We start from the raw sequence: 16,987 nt of genomic DNA on the forward strand, positions 1-16,987 counted from the left end.
TTTGAGTATATCTAAAAAAGGCAATATGGTGTTTTAAGTGTGAGAGAGGGTGAGCAATAATCATGGTAGGAGAACATTAAGTATTCTTCCTTCAGCTACTTCCATTGGTCAGGTACATCAGGAGAGTGACACGACATATCAGAAAGGGATTGAGGGTCACGCATGTTGTGGCGAGTCTGGTATTACATTATATGGGGACAACATTCAGTCATGGAGTGTCTGCCTAAATTAGCTAACTTGTACCAGATATTCAGTGGCGCAGGTACACTTCTGAATATACCATGCTACCTGAAAGGTAGCCAAATAGGTGGATAATGCAATATCCAGTTAACTCTGCACCACCCTGGACTGCCCCTGATTTAATCAGCTATGTAGTTAGCCGGATAACTACTTAAACAGTGGAGTTGAGAGTAATGAAGCTCTGTTGTCCAGCTCCACCTGGACAACAGATCATGCTGCAAAGGCCGCAAGTGAGCGAAGGCCCAGGGAATCAGGTCCAAAGTGGAGGTCATGGACCCCAGAACTTGCAAGTGGTGCCAGACTGCTGGGATCTTCCTCAGATTGAGGCCCTTGACCTGAGATTGCAACTTTGTCACGCATTCCACAGCCAAGACCCTGCCAAGCATCGAAGCGCGCTCCCAAGTACACCAGAAACTGAGTGGGCTCCAAGTGACTCTTCTGCACGTTTATGATCCAGCCGGCCGAGCGCGCGCAAGGTGAACATCACCGTCTGGATTGATCTCTCGCAGTCCTCCCTCGACTTCACTTGAATCAACCAGTCGTCCAGGTATGGGTGAACCAGAATCCCATTCTTACAAAGGGCAGCCGCCACCACCACCATGACCTTGGTAAAAGGTGCGAGGCGCCACTGCAAGGCCGAACGGTAGCACTCGAAATACTGCCCCAAAACCATGAATCGCAGAAACTTCTGATGATCCCGTCTGAGCGGGATGTGCAGATATGCTTCAGTGAGGTCTAAGGATACGAGAAACTCTCCTTTGCGCACTGCAGAAACCACCATTCGCAATATTTCCATGCGGAACCTGGGGATCTGAAGGCACCGGTTAAGCTTCTACAAATCTAAGATAGGGTGAAAAATGCCTTCCTTGGGATCCACGAAGTACACCGAGTACCTCCCCTGCCCCCGCTCCACGAGGGGAAGGGGAACTATGGTATTGAGATCGAGCAGCCTCTGGAGAGTTCCCCGCCCAGCGGGACTTTAGCCTTTCAAATCACCAAAATGCCTAGACTCCAAGGAGATCCCCCCCCTTTGGATTGGAGTGGGGGGGGACGGGGACACCATCTCATTCGTCTCAAGCAGCTGATTGTCCTTGAGCTGGCCCTGCTCACCCACACCCATTCTTCAAAGGGAAGGAAGGAAACAAACCTTGCAGAACACCGATAACACCAGCTCTTTGCACTCTTATTGAACTCTCCTGGGAGAGAGAATACTCCAGAACTTGTGCTCCTTTTTTAGCAACCCCAGGCAGGGTTATACCCTCTCCCCACAAGACAAAAATGGGGTCCCAGTAGGGGAACCATTTTTCCCCACACACCTTGTCAATATAACACAATACAAGAAAAATAACCACATACAATGTCACAGTCATCCAATCTTTTGCATCCAAGATACTACCTATGAAGCAGATCTATTCAACATGGCTTCTGCAACCAGCACAGAAATGAACCTAGCGTTGGAATAGTTAGATAACTGCTATCATGTGTTGAAGAAAATCGATAAGGCCAAACATATCCAATAACTGTACATATTCACACAGCATTTTTCCTTGTCGAAGAAAAATATCATCATCATAAACCAATTCCATCATAAAAAATTTCAAACTTTGTGACCTGAATTGTACCACTCACAGGGGCAATGTGAGCAATGACCCCATCGACAAAATTGTAAAATATCATACAATATCCATAATCATAACTATACAACTCCTGCCTTCACCACACAAGGGACCAAAACCCACCCATCACACAGGGGGCTGGCAAAGTACTTCTACTGTATGCGATTCTCCTGTAGTGAGAAACAGCATTATCATTCAGTAAACACTCAGGTGGAAAGAAATGCCACTATTTAATGTGACTTCATGGAAAAGCCACCATCCACTCCGACACCGCCCACCATTCCTTTCCTCCTGTTCCTGCCTGCAAGATCAGCATGAAGGGGAGATCACTGAGGGGAAAAGGGAAGAGATGAGGATTAGAGGGAAGGGACATGGTGACAGGAGAGGGCCAGAGGAAGGAGAAACAGTAGAGTAGCTTGGGGAGAGGCTCTGAGAGAAGGGACAGTCTTGAGATGAGCCAAGAGAGGGGAAAAGGAAAGGGTGAAAAAGGGCTGGGGTGAAAGTGGGAATCAACTAGCGAGGGATGAAAGTGGGGATTGGTTGGGCAAATGTGTATATATGTGTGTGTGGGTGGAAGAGGAGGAGTGGAGAAATGAAGCTGGATGTATTTATGTATGAGAGAGAGAGGGAAAAATAGCTGACCTGGAACTTTTTTGAACTTACTTCTTTCCCCATTTTGAAAAAATTTAAAGGTGGCACTGGCTGCAACCTGTTTTTTTTTTTTTTTTTTTTTAAAGGCATTTGCATGCCTGGTCTGTTTGCCTGCCCCCCATCAAAGTTCTACTCTTCCTCTCTTCTCCCTTTCTCCAAGATTCCTCTCCCTCTTCATAACCAGCTATGTGATTTAGAATGGGGAGGTGTCATGCCCACACAACTAAAGATATTCCCAGGGGCGGGCAGCAGAGGCTAGAACACAAAATAAAAAGTAATAAAATAAAATAAACACACAATATTACTATTACAAGTAACATGTGCAATAGTGCGTGGGAGCACTGAGAGGAGAGGATCACCTTGCTGGTGGCTGAAAGGAATCAATAAGTTTTGCTTGGGAAATTTTCTTTTTTTAAAAGTATTGGGGCGAAGTTAACTATTGGGGAATATTATTTAGTGTGTGTTTGTGCTTTTAATAGTCAGTAAGGCAGCGAATAAACATGGGACTGCAAAAAAATAAAAATAAATAAAAATAAAAAAAAAAGCACAAAATGTAAAACCTTCTCTAGTTATTTAAAAAAGTTAAATTTCCTTGGACAGAAAATGGATTTTACAAGCAGAGTCCTGGCCTCTTAGTAAGTTATCCAGTGTGGAAATACTAAAAATACTAAATTTTAAATGAACGTTTTGTAATGCGTCTTCAGTGTAGATATTTAACAAATACAAACTGATAAAAATATCTTAGTATTTTCATTTTTTCTAGCTATCAATACAAAAAAAAAACCACAAACCAAAAAACACAATACAGTTCGGTTTGCCAGCTACTTACCGACAGGGACCCTAGCGACAGCATACCAAAACATGTTCGTAGATAAACCTAGGAGAGCATAACCCAATGCACTTAAGAGAATGCATGCAAGAAGGGAGTATCGCCTTCCCACCACATCACTCCAACTGCCCTGAAGAGGAAGACACACACAGAAGGGTTCGTTTTGTTTAGATACAATTTTGACCAAAACAAACAAAATTTAAAATAGATACATTTCAAAGTGGTTTTACCCCATTGCATAAAATGATCTTGGCATTCTTATTAATTTATTTATTTATTTTTTAAAAGACCTATAAACCTAAGCATGCAGTGAGGTAAAACCTGAACTAGAGCCACCTGTCCAGATTTACCAGCAGATCCCTCTTAGCCAGTCTGATTCTTTGGATATGCACCATTAATATGCATGCAAGAGATCTGCAAGCACTGCCTCCTTTACATGCAAATCTCGTGCATATTTATTGGGGAGGTCCTGAAATTTAGACTGGATGGGTGGGAGGAAAGGAGGTGGTACCCCGGGACTGGCACGAGAAACACTGATTAAAATGACAGAAGACATGCAAGAGGTTAAAAGATAACACTTCTGGCACTGCAGGGGCAAGTAAAACTAGTTTATTCTTAATTCATGCTGCTCCCTTCTTATAGTTGAGGCTATTTTACAAGCAGGGTAGAAGAGCTGGTCCAGGTTGACTACAAAACAGAAGGACTGTGGATGTCAGAAGTCCCCCGGAGGAGAGGAACTTTCACGTCAGACTATCTACAGAACAATTAGGGAACCAGAAGCTGCCCAATTCCAGAAAGGCTCAATCTTAGTAAAGAAGAAAACAAAACAAAAAACAACCACCTCCACATATGTCACTTTAGATACAAAACTACAACATTCCCCCATGAAGATGGCACAGCTTCATGCCACAGATTTCTAAAGATATCTCATCCTGGATCACCAGTACATTCCAGAAGCTATTAATGAATTTCATTCTCACCCACAGCTACCTCAGCTTCAATAGCATTTATTTACAGGCCGTGGGGATTGCTTTGGGCACCAGGATAGCACCACAACAGGTCAAGCTACTTACGGCATTTCAAAATATCAGTTATCATTTACGAGTGGTTTTAAAGAGAGTTAGGGTATCCCTTGAAGTAACAATCCAGAGCTAGAAAGCCAAGCCTGTGCTACAAAAGGATGAATCAGTGAAAGAAATACCACCTGTGTCTCATTCTACAGCTTTCTGGCAAGTGGTAGCCATCTAATCTGAAGGACAAGCTTGTGAGAAGAGAGCTTCAAACATTCAAAATGAGGAAAATGGCATAAAATACTTTACAGCTACCACAGTGCAAATTACAATCAATACACATCAGGATCTTACAGTTATCCACCTGGGAAAGACATTTAAGATAATAATAATACAAAAAAAAAAACCTCCAACCTATCTGGCTAAAGTCAGCCACATAAGTTATTCTGGATATTCAGCAAGATAAACGTCCTGCTGACTATCCCTGAATGAAGTTATCTGGCTACCTTTAGCCAGGTAACTTTAAACCTAGCAAGCCGTATTTTGAATATTGCCAATTAGGTTTAAAAATAGTTATCTGATTAAAGTTAGCTGGATAACTTTTATCCTTAACTGGCAATGGCCTGTTAAAAAAATAAATAAATAAAATAAGTGGTGCATGTGCCTCGGGCCAGAATTCTAGGTCTCGTCAATGTAAAAAATAACAAGTGCCCTGCTGGGCCAAGCTCTCCCACCAAGTATTTAGAAAACAAAAAAAAAAAAAAAATAATAAGATGGGTCTGTGCTGGACTGCCCCCTCCCCCATCCCCGCCAAACTCTGTCCTTCATGCTCCCACCCACCCTGTACCTTACTAAAACGCATTCTATGCCAGGATCGCGTGTACAAGGTGATCTCGGTCACTTCTAACATTGTTCCTACAATAACACTGAATGTGAATGTGTGAAGAGAACTCCACAACACAGCTTTGCAGATTTCCTCCATGAAGGCTGATCTCAAGTGGACTACTGACATTGTCATGGATGTGACACTATTGGCCTTCGCATGACCCACCAGATTCAGGCATGCCTAGGCAGTAACAGAAGGAGATGCAATCTGCTGCCAACTAGAAAGGGAATGCTGGGAAACAGCAATTCCATTTTTGTTGGTGTCAAAAGACAACAAAAAATGCTGAGTGGACTTTCTAAGAGCTTCAGTCAGCTCCAGAAAGAAGGCCAAGGATGTGTTACAGTCCAAACTGCATAGTGCTTTGCCACCTTTGTGGACATGTGGCCTGCAAAAGATTGTTAGAAGGATGACTGCTGGTTAAGGTGGAAGTCTGGTGCTACGTTAGGCAGAAACGTAGGATGCATGAGCTGAACCAGCCTATGCGAAAAATCTTGGTATCAAATGGATAATTCACTAGGGCCTGGAGCTCACAGACTCAAGAGCCCAAGTGACCACTATCAAAAATACGACCTTCCAGGTCAGCTCACAGGAATATATAGGCTCAAAGGGAGCTTTCATTAACAAGATCAATACCACATTTAAGGCCTCATAATACAGCGGGAAACTTGATGGAAAGCTTCAAGAAAAGAAAGGCCTGCAATGGTTGGACAACTAAAGGCTGTACAGAGACGGGTTTAGCTTCTACATGGTGGTGGTAAGTACCAATTGCACTGAGGTGATCCCTAAGAGCTGGTCTTAAGAGCTGTCTTGGAAAGATGTAGAAAGTAATCAAGCAGTTTTTGTTGTGGAGCAGGAGAAAAGGATCTAAGGCCTCTCTCTCATACTAACAGGTAAACCTCCTCTACTTTAACCTTTAGGAACTCCTCATAGAATCATTTCTGGAAGCCAGAAGAATATGGGACACATCCTGAGGAATATCCAAAGGTTGAAGAGCTACCCTCTCAACATCCAGGCTGTGAGGGTTAGGGACTTGATGCTGGGATGGCTCAACAGCCACCGATCTTGAGTGACGAGAGTTGGTGAATTCCCCAGCATGACTGGATTACTGATGAACATCTTCTGCAGAAATGGAAACCAAATCTGTCTTGGCCAATAGGGAATTATGAGAAACATAGTTCCATGACTTCTTCTGATTTTCAATATGGCCATTGCCACTATGTACAGTAAACCCAGATCCCAATTTAGGGCAAAGGCACCTTCGGTTAGTCTACTTTGAGACGCCCTTCTGGAGCAGAAGAGTGGGACCTTTTTGTTCAGAGGGGATAAAACAGATCTAGCACAGGTGTGCCCACTCGCTGAATATCTGGTTTGCTATCCTACTATCCAGGAACCATCTCTGGGGTTCCAGGATCAGACTGTGTCAGCCAGGACATTCTCCTTCCCCACCAGGTATGTGGCTCTGAGGACCAATCCCTGAAAAATGGCCCAGCCAAATAGCTAGACAGTCTCCTGACGCAGGAAGTATGATCCCATTCCTCCCTGCTCATTGATGTAGAACATCACTACTTGATTGTCTGTCTGGACAAGGATAATGGAGTTGGCTGATTTCTGAAAACTATTGGTCCTTAGCTCTAGGATGTTTTATCTGATGAAGATTTTCCTGAGCAGACTAAAGGCCCTCTGAGCAAAGTCCCACTAATTGGGCTTCCCCAGCCCAAGTTGGACACATCCATGGTTACACAGGAATATGATGGAAGAAAGACCATTACAGCCTGTCAAGTCTGCCTAGCTACTCAGTTTTACCATCCCTACCATGCCCCCAGAGATCCTCCGATTTATCCCATGCCTTCTTTAATCCAGTGGGAGGCTCTTCTCCACATCAAAACAGCCACGCTATAAAGAAATATTTCCTTAGATTACTCCCAAGTCTACCCCTTTCACCTCATCCCATGTCCCCTCCTTTTCTTTGAAATTGGTCCACCTCCTCTGCATAGAAACTTGGAGATATTTAAATGTCTAATATATCTTCTCAATCCCACTTTTCCTTCAGGGTATACATGTTTAGATTTTTAAGTCTATCCCCATATGCTTTAGAATGAAGACTAGTGGTCATTTTAGCAGCCTCCCTCTGGACCAACTCCAACTGGTTTATATCCTTTTTAAGATGTTGTCTCCAGAACTGTATACACTATTCCAAATGAGGCTTCACCAAGGACAATATCACCTCCTTTTTTCTGCTAATCATGTTAAAACAATTTGCACTGGAGGAATCTGGAAGGATATTCCCCTGGCCAATTTACAATCAGCCACCAAGACAAAGTCCTTCAGAGACTGGATGATGCAGATGTTATCTTTAAGATCACGAGTGGCTGGATCTACTGCAGTCTGAGGGTCCATTGGATTCTTCTCATGTGAAAATGTGCCAATGGAGTAAGATGTTGATGCCAGGAGGCCAAACATCAACATATGACATGCTGATGCCTGCTGACATTCATATCCTCTCCATTGTGGATATCAATGTGGTAATTCTCTCTTGTGGCAGAATGGCTCTCGCCCAAGTCATGTCAAGTAGCACGCCTATAAATTCTAAACCAAGATGATGGGTTCAAGTGAGACTTTTTCATTTATGATGAACCCTAGCAACTCCAGAAGTTTTGCTAATTGGATTTTGTAGCACTGCCTTATGTGCTCTTGACCAGCCAATTGTCTAGGCAGAGAAATACATACACCCCCAACATGTGCAGATGCACCATCACGACTGCAAGACATTTTGTGAATACACATTGTGCAGATGCCAGTCCAAAGGGCAATACACAATATTGGGGGTGATGGGTCCCTGTTACGAATCTAAGATACTTTCTGAAACCTGGAAATCTCTCTACGTGGGTATAAGCTTCCTTCAGATCTGCAGAGTATTGCCAATCTTCTTTTCCAGAAAGGGAATTAGGATGCCAATGGACAACATCTTGAACTTTTCCCTCAATGGGTACTTCTCTAGGATGGGATGGAGTTCTGATCTCAAAGAAAACAAGGGAAGTACTAAAATCCCCACCCTCTCTTCCTTGGTGGAATAAGCTTGATTGCATTAGCCTCTAAGGAGGAGGAGAGTTCCTTTTCCAGTAATTCCTCAATACTGAGACACTGATCAAGCAAGTTTTGGTGGGCAATTTTGTAGAACATCCAATAGGTGAAAACTATATCCTTTTCAAACTATGCCGAATTCCCGTGTGTCTGGAGTTATTCAGGAACAACAGTTTACATAAAGCCTTAGCCTCCTTCTGACAGGAAGGTCCTCTGGCACAGATACTGGGATCCCAGCTAGGCTCTCCCCAATCTAGTCAAAACCCCACCCCAGGTTTTGGCTAGGATGCTGGATTTTAGGCCCTTTGTTGTCTGGATCAAGAGTAAGATCCTTGCTGCTGATGGGGCTGAGGAGGGCACAGAAAAATGTATTTTCTGAGGCTAGAAATGCCTTCTTGGCACCCCAATCAAACTTCCTGGTTGAGGAGAAAGATTTGGAATGGCAGTAGAGAGGATCTGAAGGGTCGTACAGTGGTCTTTAATTTGAGCCACTGCTTCCATTACCTTATCTCCAAAGAAATTCTCCCCATTGAAAGGCACATCAGTGAAACTGTCCTGGACATCCTGTAGTAGGTTGGAGTATGAAGGCAAATCTGTGGGCACCAATGCTCACTGCAGAGACTCCCAATGCCATGTCAATAACAGAAAAGGTTGACGGGATCATGTGTTTTCCCCACTGCACAATCTTGTCCAGCAGGCAATATGCTGTTTTGAGGAAGCTGTGTTGCAACTACCTTCACACTCACATATTCTGGGTTCATGAAAAGGATAGGTGTCTAAGGTCCAAGGGAAGATCCATTGATCCCTCCTGTTCAGAGAAGACCTCAGATCCATTAACATATCCCATGATTTTCCAAGTTTCAGTCAAAATGGTATGTCAGGCATATGGATCTCGACTTCAACTGGCTAGCAGATAAGGCCAGAGAGAGGACAGCATTTGTCTATGGAGACCTAAACCCTGATGAACTTTTGAATCTTGGCAAACATTCCTTCCCCTCTGAGCTGGAGATCATCATCAAGGCAGTGGTCCTTGATATTGATTCCCCTTCAGGAACTGGCATCGAAACCCTTTCACCAGATGTCAAGAGGGATTCCAGCAGGGGCTGGAGATTTGACTGCTGAGACAATGATGCACCAATGTTTTACATCTTATAATCCAGGATTTTCTGATTTTCCTATACAGCTCCTCCTCAACACCTACCAATGCCAACACAGCCTGGGAGCCAGGAGAAGAGGCCACATCTTCCTGGAACACCAGGAGGTGTCCAACACCTGCACCACTGCAGAATGATGTGAATCCCAGGAATGCAAGGAGGATGAGCTCTCCTCCTCTTGAGAACACTTCGGGAATTCAAGGCTGTTACCAGAATGTCCTTGCTCCCACCATTGAGGACTGATGGAAACCAATGCCAATGGTTCTTGGCATTTGTCCAATGCATGTTACAGAGCTGCACAGTGCTGGTACCGAACATGCTGAATCCTTTGCTCTCTTCAGGTGAGTGCCTGTGTCTCTGGTCCTGGCTGATGCAAATTCAAAGAGAATCAATTCACCCTCTTTCCCCCCCCCCCCCCCCCCCCCCCCCCCATTTCAATGCACTACCAGAGGTCAATGCAGCTCCCCAGTCTCTCAGTGTTGGTGCCTCTGATGCCGAATCTGATGGGCCATGCATATGGACACTCCAGATGTCATAGTTGTCCCCCAGGCAAGAGACATCTATTTTGGGGGATTCGTAATAGACATGCATTTTTGCACAGGGTGAAACTTGTCAAAGCCACTGGCTCTCTTTTCTTTCTGAGACATTGATCAAAAAATTAAAGACGCTAAGTTAAGACTACTTAATGTTAGAAAAATTGCAACCGATTCCACTTCGATGACAGGTGAAGCCATTGAAAAAGAAGAACAAACTTAAAACCCACCTAAAGATCACTAAAGGGGGAAAACAGAGGACTGCAGGGCCCTGCGAAGAACAGATTTTGCACTCTTGGGAGCAAAATATTCCTTGGCAGGCAGGAGGCAGAACAGGTTCATGAGTACAAATTTTAATTAATTAATTAATTAAGAGACTGAAGGGGGCCAGTGTGGACGCGTGGAAGTACAGCATTCTGCCCACTGCCAGAAGGGAGTGCTCAAAATTTCTAGAATGTTGAAGAAAAACATCTGATGAAACCCATATGTGAATACTGGCATCCTACTTAACCCCCAGAGAAATTTTCCATCCAGGGATGCTACATGGATGAAGTGGGTCGGAAGTTGGAGATGAGAATAAACCTTCACGGGCACAAAACGACGCTTCATAAGAGAAAAGCAAGTTATGAGAGAATATTTTTCCAGACCATCCACCACAGATCTTATGATCAGATATTAAAATGGAACTTCAAAAACTACTCATGGGACATGAGACATCTGAAACAGAAAAAAGTATCAAAATTCTTTGAACAAGCAAAAATAGACCTAATAGGGGCACTGACGTCTTCACTCATAACCAGATAGTCGTCCTATAGCTGTAAATTCTGATATTTGTGTCCCTCAGCTTTTTTGTACTTCTCCAAACACATGACCCCTCTTCTCTCTCCTTACTAATCGATTTTATTTTACTATTCTACAGCCTTGAAAACAGTCTACAATTCAGGCAATATTCATCCTCAGCTCGTCCTGTACTGACCAGATAAAGAGAGCATAGCTTTTACATTTACACATTTTTTTTAGTGAGTCCAATAATATGGAAAGGCCTAGAAAGTTTGACATGAAAAATAAAGGGACTTGGAAAAAGGTGAGCTCCTCTGAAAGGAGGTAAAGCATCCAGCATCAGGAGCAGTATTTTCTGCTTTTCTGGACACTTTTTGGGCTCCCCAAAACTTAACACCTGCTCTGGGACAGGCGCCAATTTTTTGAGAGTAAAAATGTACACATCAGGCACACTTTATTTTTTTTGCATGGGGGGTGGGAATAGCTAATAGCCTCATCAACATTAATTTTCATGTGATGAGCGCTATTAGCTACGCACTCTATTGGACAACGCGTTTTGGATGCACCAACTCCTGTTTTGCATCGGGAGTTATGCACATGCGTCCAGTCGCGTGTTGGGCCGTGCGCTGCGGCCAGCACATAGCATTGCATTGACTTGATAAGGTTTAAAAATAAAACTTGTGAAAACAGATATGACCTTGTCTAAATGCAAGCCTTATGGTGGATATCAACTGGCATCCAGTTTTAACACGTCAGTTAGGAAGAGATTTGGGTTTGACAATTTCGTGGCACAGTAACTTGCTTGTCTTTTATAACTCTATTGAAAAAATCCCCCTTCTCCCAAACTCATACTAAACAAATATCCTATTCAAATCAAATTGCAAAGTTATTACTCAAAAGAAACTTAAAAGGGTCTGTAAATCTCATTAGTTATATTGTCCAGGCATTTTCAGGACCACTTGCACCAATTTGCTTGTTAACAGCTGCAAGTATGAAATGCCTGTTCAAACCAGGAGTGATATTTTGGTCTGTGTGCTTTGCGAGATATTCCAGGAATAAAGAAATTCACATTGACTTAGTGATTTACAAACTGGACAGCTGTAACTCTACAGCTGCTTAAGGGACACAGAGATAGAAGTGAGTTTCCACGTTGCAAAGCAAGAGTCCAGATCTCAGCTGCGTCTTGGTTAACCAATCGATGTCATCTTCTGAAACCAGGAAGTGTTTTGAGAGGCTGATGCAACTGAAATAAGATTCCAGACAGTTTGGAACACCCTATTTTTCAAGACAAGGCCTCCTTTTTCAAGAATGTGTGCGATAATGCTGCAAGTTAGGTTATTCATAAGATATGCTATAGAAAACACCTTTTTTTTTGCTTTAGACTGGCAGATTGTAGTGCTTCTGAATTGTATCACTTACCACTAATGGGCTGGAGAAAAGCTGAAGGATTCCATAGACTGATCCTACAATCAAAACAGGAAAGGAGCATAAATGAAACCTAAAGTGACGAAAGAGAAAGATCTTCTGAAACCATTTACATTCAATGCTCAGCTAAAATAGAGGAAAGCAAGGGTTGAAAACTATTAGATGATAATTCACCATGCATGATGTCTTTGCCTTTAAAAGCTTATAATTTTAAAATGTTATCACAGGGTGATTAAGTAACTTGCTCAAGGATGGATAAAGGGATTGAGCTGCATAGCACTATGCCTCAACAACCGCCACTAAAATGGCATCTCCAATGCTGAAAATAAGAAAGAAAATAGTTTTGTTTTGCAATACATGTACTGTAATTAACAATTAATAGTAAAAAGACTGATGAATTGAAATAATGAAATGCTGTATGGAGATATTTTCTTAACATTAGTTCTGCTGCCCCAGTCCAGCCCATAAATGTGGGTTATGTCCCCCTATAAGCAGATTGAGGTGGAGAACACAGCTTTTTCCCGGCATGACATCACCACTAGCACTCAGAGGTGATGTGGCTCTATGGAAATACAATATCCTGACAAAGCCCCAAAGTTAAACTAAGGCAATCTAGATTTTAGAAACCCAGTAAAAGAAAACAATGTTAAGAAGCAAATCCTCACCACCAGTCTCCACACCTGCCTCAGGGCTGTATATGAAAAACAACTGCTCAACAATAGGAGGACAGGAGGAAGACAACGTCTCTCAACAGCAAGCCTGAAACAGATCATAATCACTGGAGGAAAGAAGGCTCTACTTCTCAAATGGGTCATGGAGTGGTATAGCAGGGCTAATATAATAAAAATTTCTCACTTCACTTTGTCCTGTTACACCAAGTCCAGTCCACACATGTGGGAAATAGCAAAGCCCCACCAATCAGGAAGGGAAGGAACAATGGCCACTTTTGAGTACATCAACTTCATAGGCCAGCGTCATCCGTAGCCAAAACATCCGGTCGGTAATGTTTCACAGAGGCATGCAAAGATGACCAAGTCGCTGTTTTACAAGTGTCCATGGGCACCACTATGACCATTTATGCCCAGGAAACAGACTGCGTTCTCAGAGTGCACATGGAGCAGTTCAGGGGTTTTCCTACCCCTGAGCACATAGGTTGAAACAATCGTATCCTTGATCCATCGAGCCAACATAGCTTTGGAAGCCATCTCACCGTTACGCAGTAAGATGAAGTCTGTTCATCTTACGAAAGCCATTAATTACATCCAAATACTGCAGCAGAACCCTGCAGTCATCCAACCATCTCAAGGACACACAGCACTTGCTCCAACCCTACTCCCATGAAAAAGTTGGAAGAATCACAATCTGGTTGATATGAAATGTGAATACCACCTTTGGAAGGAAGGGAGGGAGGCACTGGACAGAACATAACTACATCCAAGAAATGGTCAGAAAAGGATCCCAACAAGACAAAAGCCTGAATCTCTGAAATATGATGAACGGAGGACATTGCTATGAGAAAAACAGCCTTTATGGAAAGATTTACATGTCAAAAGCCTCAATGGCTCAAAAAGAGGAGACACCAAGGCCCTCAGCACTAGACTAAGATCCCACTGAGGAACCAAAAGCCTAAAAGGGGGACATAATTTAACAATGTCCTGAAGAATCAGACACACATCCGGATAAGCTGCCTCCAGGACACCAGCAATTGTACTTCAGTAATAAGACAGGGCTGCAACCTTTTTCTTTTACAGAATTTAGGGCTAATCCCCTTATCCAAGCCCCGCTGCAGAAAGGCTAGAACACAGGGGGATATCAACACACCAAGAAAACAAACACCAACTGATCCTCACAAAAGGCTTCGAACATACACCAAACCTGGTTATAAGCCAGAGAGGTGAAAGTCTTTTGAGCCTTCGACAGCACAGAAATCACTGAAGAGTAAGAATCCTTCTTCAGCACATGTTTCCTCTCAAAAGCCAGGCTGTAAGAAAAAGATGGAGCCAGATCTTCCTTGGAATTTAGATCCTGTAACAGGCAGCAGACAGAGGACGATTGACCTGTTTTATCAAATCTGCAAACCAAGGTTTTCTAAGCCAATCTGAAATCACTAGAATGACCTGACTGCTTTCCAACTTCATCCTGCGAAGAACTCTGCCGATGAGAGGCCATGGGGGGGGAAGATGTAAAGAAGCTGTCCCGCAGGCCAAGGTTGAATCAATGTGTGGATACCTGCAGCACTGGGCTCCTTTCGACAGCAGAAGAACTGACAAAGCTTGGTGCTCCTGTGAGTCGCCATTAGATCCATGTGAGAAAGACCTCAGGCAGCTATTAAGTAGAAGGCTTCCTGGCTGAGTTGCCACTTCCCAGAATTTAGAAGATTTCTACTGAGGTAATTCGCCTGTACATTCTCTTGACCCGCAATGTCACAACAGCTAAAGATTCTCCTCTGCTCAGGAAAGAGTAAATCCATCTCTCCCCCGACTCCTGGTACCTTCCTGTCTTAACATTGGCCACCGCATTGTCAGAGAAGTCAAGACTGCCTTGCCTTGAAACACTGGAAGAAAATGATAAAGGGCCAAGATGATTGCCCTAGTCTTCAACTTGTTAATCAACCAGGATGCCTTCTTCTGTAATCAAATTCTTTGAACCACTTGATCCAAGCAATAAGCCCCCCAGCTGGTCAGACTCATCTGCTGTGGCTAGGATCCACAAAGGTGTCACTAGACCAACCCCCACAACAGGTGCAGGGGCAGCATTTACCAGTGAAGAGTGTCTCTTTATTGAATGCGGCAGAGTCAGTCTGACATTGGAATCCTGCGACTGTGGAGACTAAATCAGACAGAAGAAAAAGGTCATCGTATGCGCTCTGGCCCATGGACAGAACTAAAATCACTACCATAGAACAAAAATGCTGGAGATAATTCCAAGCCCTCAGAGAGGGAAGAGAGATTGAACTCCACACCTGTTGGATCAACTTGTTTGCCCTTTCCTCTGTGTATTGAAGCACTCCCCAAAATACTGCAGGGACTGAAGTTTGCTCTTTACAAAACTAACCACCCAGCCAAAGCCTTTTAAGACCTGGACCACCCAGGTGGACACATGAATGGCTTTCTGGAAGAATTTTGCTTTCTCATCTCAGAAAGGCTGCCACAACCACCATAATTTTGGTGAAGACCTGTGGCACTGCTGCCAGATTGAAGGGAAGGGCCTGAAGCCAAAAACGTTCCTACATAATGCAAAAACACAGATTCCTCTGATCCACTTTCCTGATGGAAACATGAAGGTAAGCCTCCAACAGATCCAGAGAGTACAGATATTCTCCCTGCCGCACAGCCATGAGAATGGAGCGGAGTCTCTCCATGCGGAAATGAGAAACCCATATAGACTGCGGATTACCCCTTTTAGTTCCGGGATGGGCTAGAGGGAACCTTCCCTTCTTTGATGCCACAAAGTAAATGGAATAATGGCCAAGACTGGGCCTATCGCTCTCAGCAGCTGAAGCCATATCAAAGTCTCATTGATCACATGCTGTTTGGCCGCAGATGGAAAGGGAGAAGCCCATAAAGCTGTCAGAAACAGGAATGAACAGCTCCAGGGCATAGCTGTGATTAATCACATCCAATACCCATTGATCTGAAGTTATTTGGGCCAGTCCTGGTAAAAATCATTGAAGGTGAGCGCCTACGGGAGTTAACAGAGTGTGAACCCACAACTCATTGTGAGGTGCGGCTTGAACCAGAGGAGCCTATTGCATCAGGCCTTTTGAAAACCCTGAAACAACTGGTTCCTGTCCCTTGAAGAGTACAAACCACAAAAGGAATAAGCAAAGGATTTCTTACCAGCTCTAACACTCCTGGAGTCCCAGAATTAAGCTCACCTCTGTCCAGCCTATGAAAAGGCCGCCCTTTATATTCCAGAAAACTTTTAGGTTTTCGGTCACCAAAGACTCTGAACCACCTTTCCAGGTCTTCCCCAAGAAGCAGCATACCCTTGAAAGGCAGCTTCCGGAAGCGAGACGGACCAGGAACCTGCTGCCCAGTTGCAAAGCCACAGCACCCTCTTGGCAGCGACAGATAAGGACTCTGATCCTGAAGAACTCCACAGAAGATCATACAGAAGGCATCAGCTGATTCCATGAGAGCCACCACTTTACTCTTCGAAAGCCGTTGAATTCAGCATAACAGCGCCCTAACCACCATAGCCGAACAAATGGCAATTTGGACCGCTAGAGCCAAAGTACTAAACAAACGCTTGAGGGTCCCTTCAGGAAAAGTAATCCTTTCTACCAGAATTGTGGTATGTCTAGTGACCGCTGTAACCAAAAAGTGTCCACTTTAGGAAGTAGAAAAAGATGCTGAACTGCTCCTAAAGGAAGAAGATATAGCTTCTGTAAACTCTTAACCCCCCATCCCTAGGACCTGATTCCAAGGATTCCCACTCAGCTAGAACTAGCTCCTCTTCAGAGTGGAATGGAAATGCCTTTGTGAACCTGAGCACCACTTTTTGATAAGGGGATCCCAAACAGGGGTGTCCTCTAAGCGGAGACAAGAAACCACCTGATCAATCAAACCGGCTATATCCTCCCTATGGAAAAGGCGAGTGACACAGTCATCCTCCCTATCAGGCTGGAACTCCCTTCAGAGAAGCACAGCTTACGGAGTCAAAGTGCCTTCCAGGTCAGGAGGATCCTGACCTGGAAGTCAAAGTCAAAGTGCCTTCCAGGAGCCTCCTGATCTTCCTTCCAAACAGGAACAGTGACTCAGATGCTCTCCTACAGCACTT

The 16,987-nt window shown here is 43.9% G+C and overlaps 1 protein-coding gene across 3 annotated transcripts in view; it reads right to left on the minus strand.

The window, feature by feature from the left end:
* MFSD9 (major facilitator superfamily domain containing 9) overlaps positions 1 to 16,987 on the minus strand; it is a 65,598-nt gene that overhangs the window by 30,994 nt on the left and 17,617 nt on the right. For all 3 annotated transcript variants that reach the window (XM_029604836.1, XM_029604837.1, XM_029604835.1), the window contains 2 exons: positions 12,200 to 12,243; positions 3,337 to 3,466 (listed from right to left, as the gene is read on the minus strand). In XM_029604836.1, coding sequence (XP_029460696.1) covers positions 3,337 to 3,466; positions 12,200 to 12,243 — 174 coding nt within the window. The remainder of the gene's footprint in view (positions 1 to 3,336; positions 3,467 to 12,199; positions 12,244 to 16,987) is intronic.

This window comes from Rhinatrema bivittatum, chromosome 5 (assembly GCF_901001135.1).
Source record: "Rhinatrema bivittatum chromosome 5, aRhiBiv1.1, whole genome shotgun sequence".
NCBI classification, from domain to species: Eukaryota; Metazoa; Chordata; class Amphibia; order Gymnophiona; family Rhinatrematidae; genus Rhinatrema; species Rhinatrema bivittatum.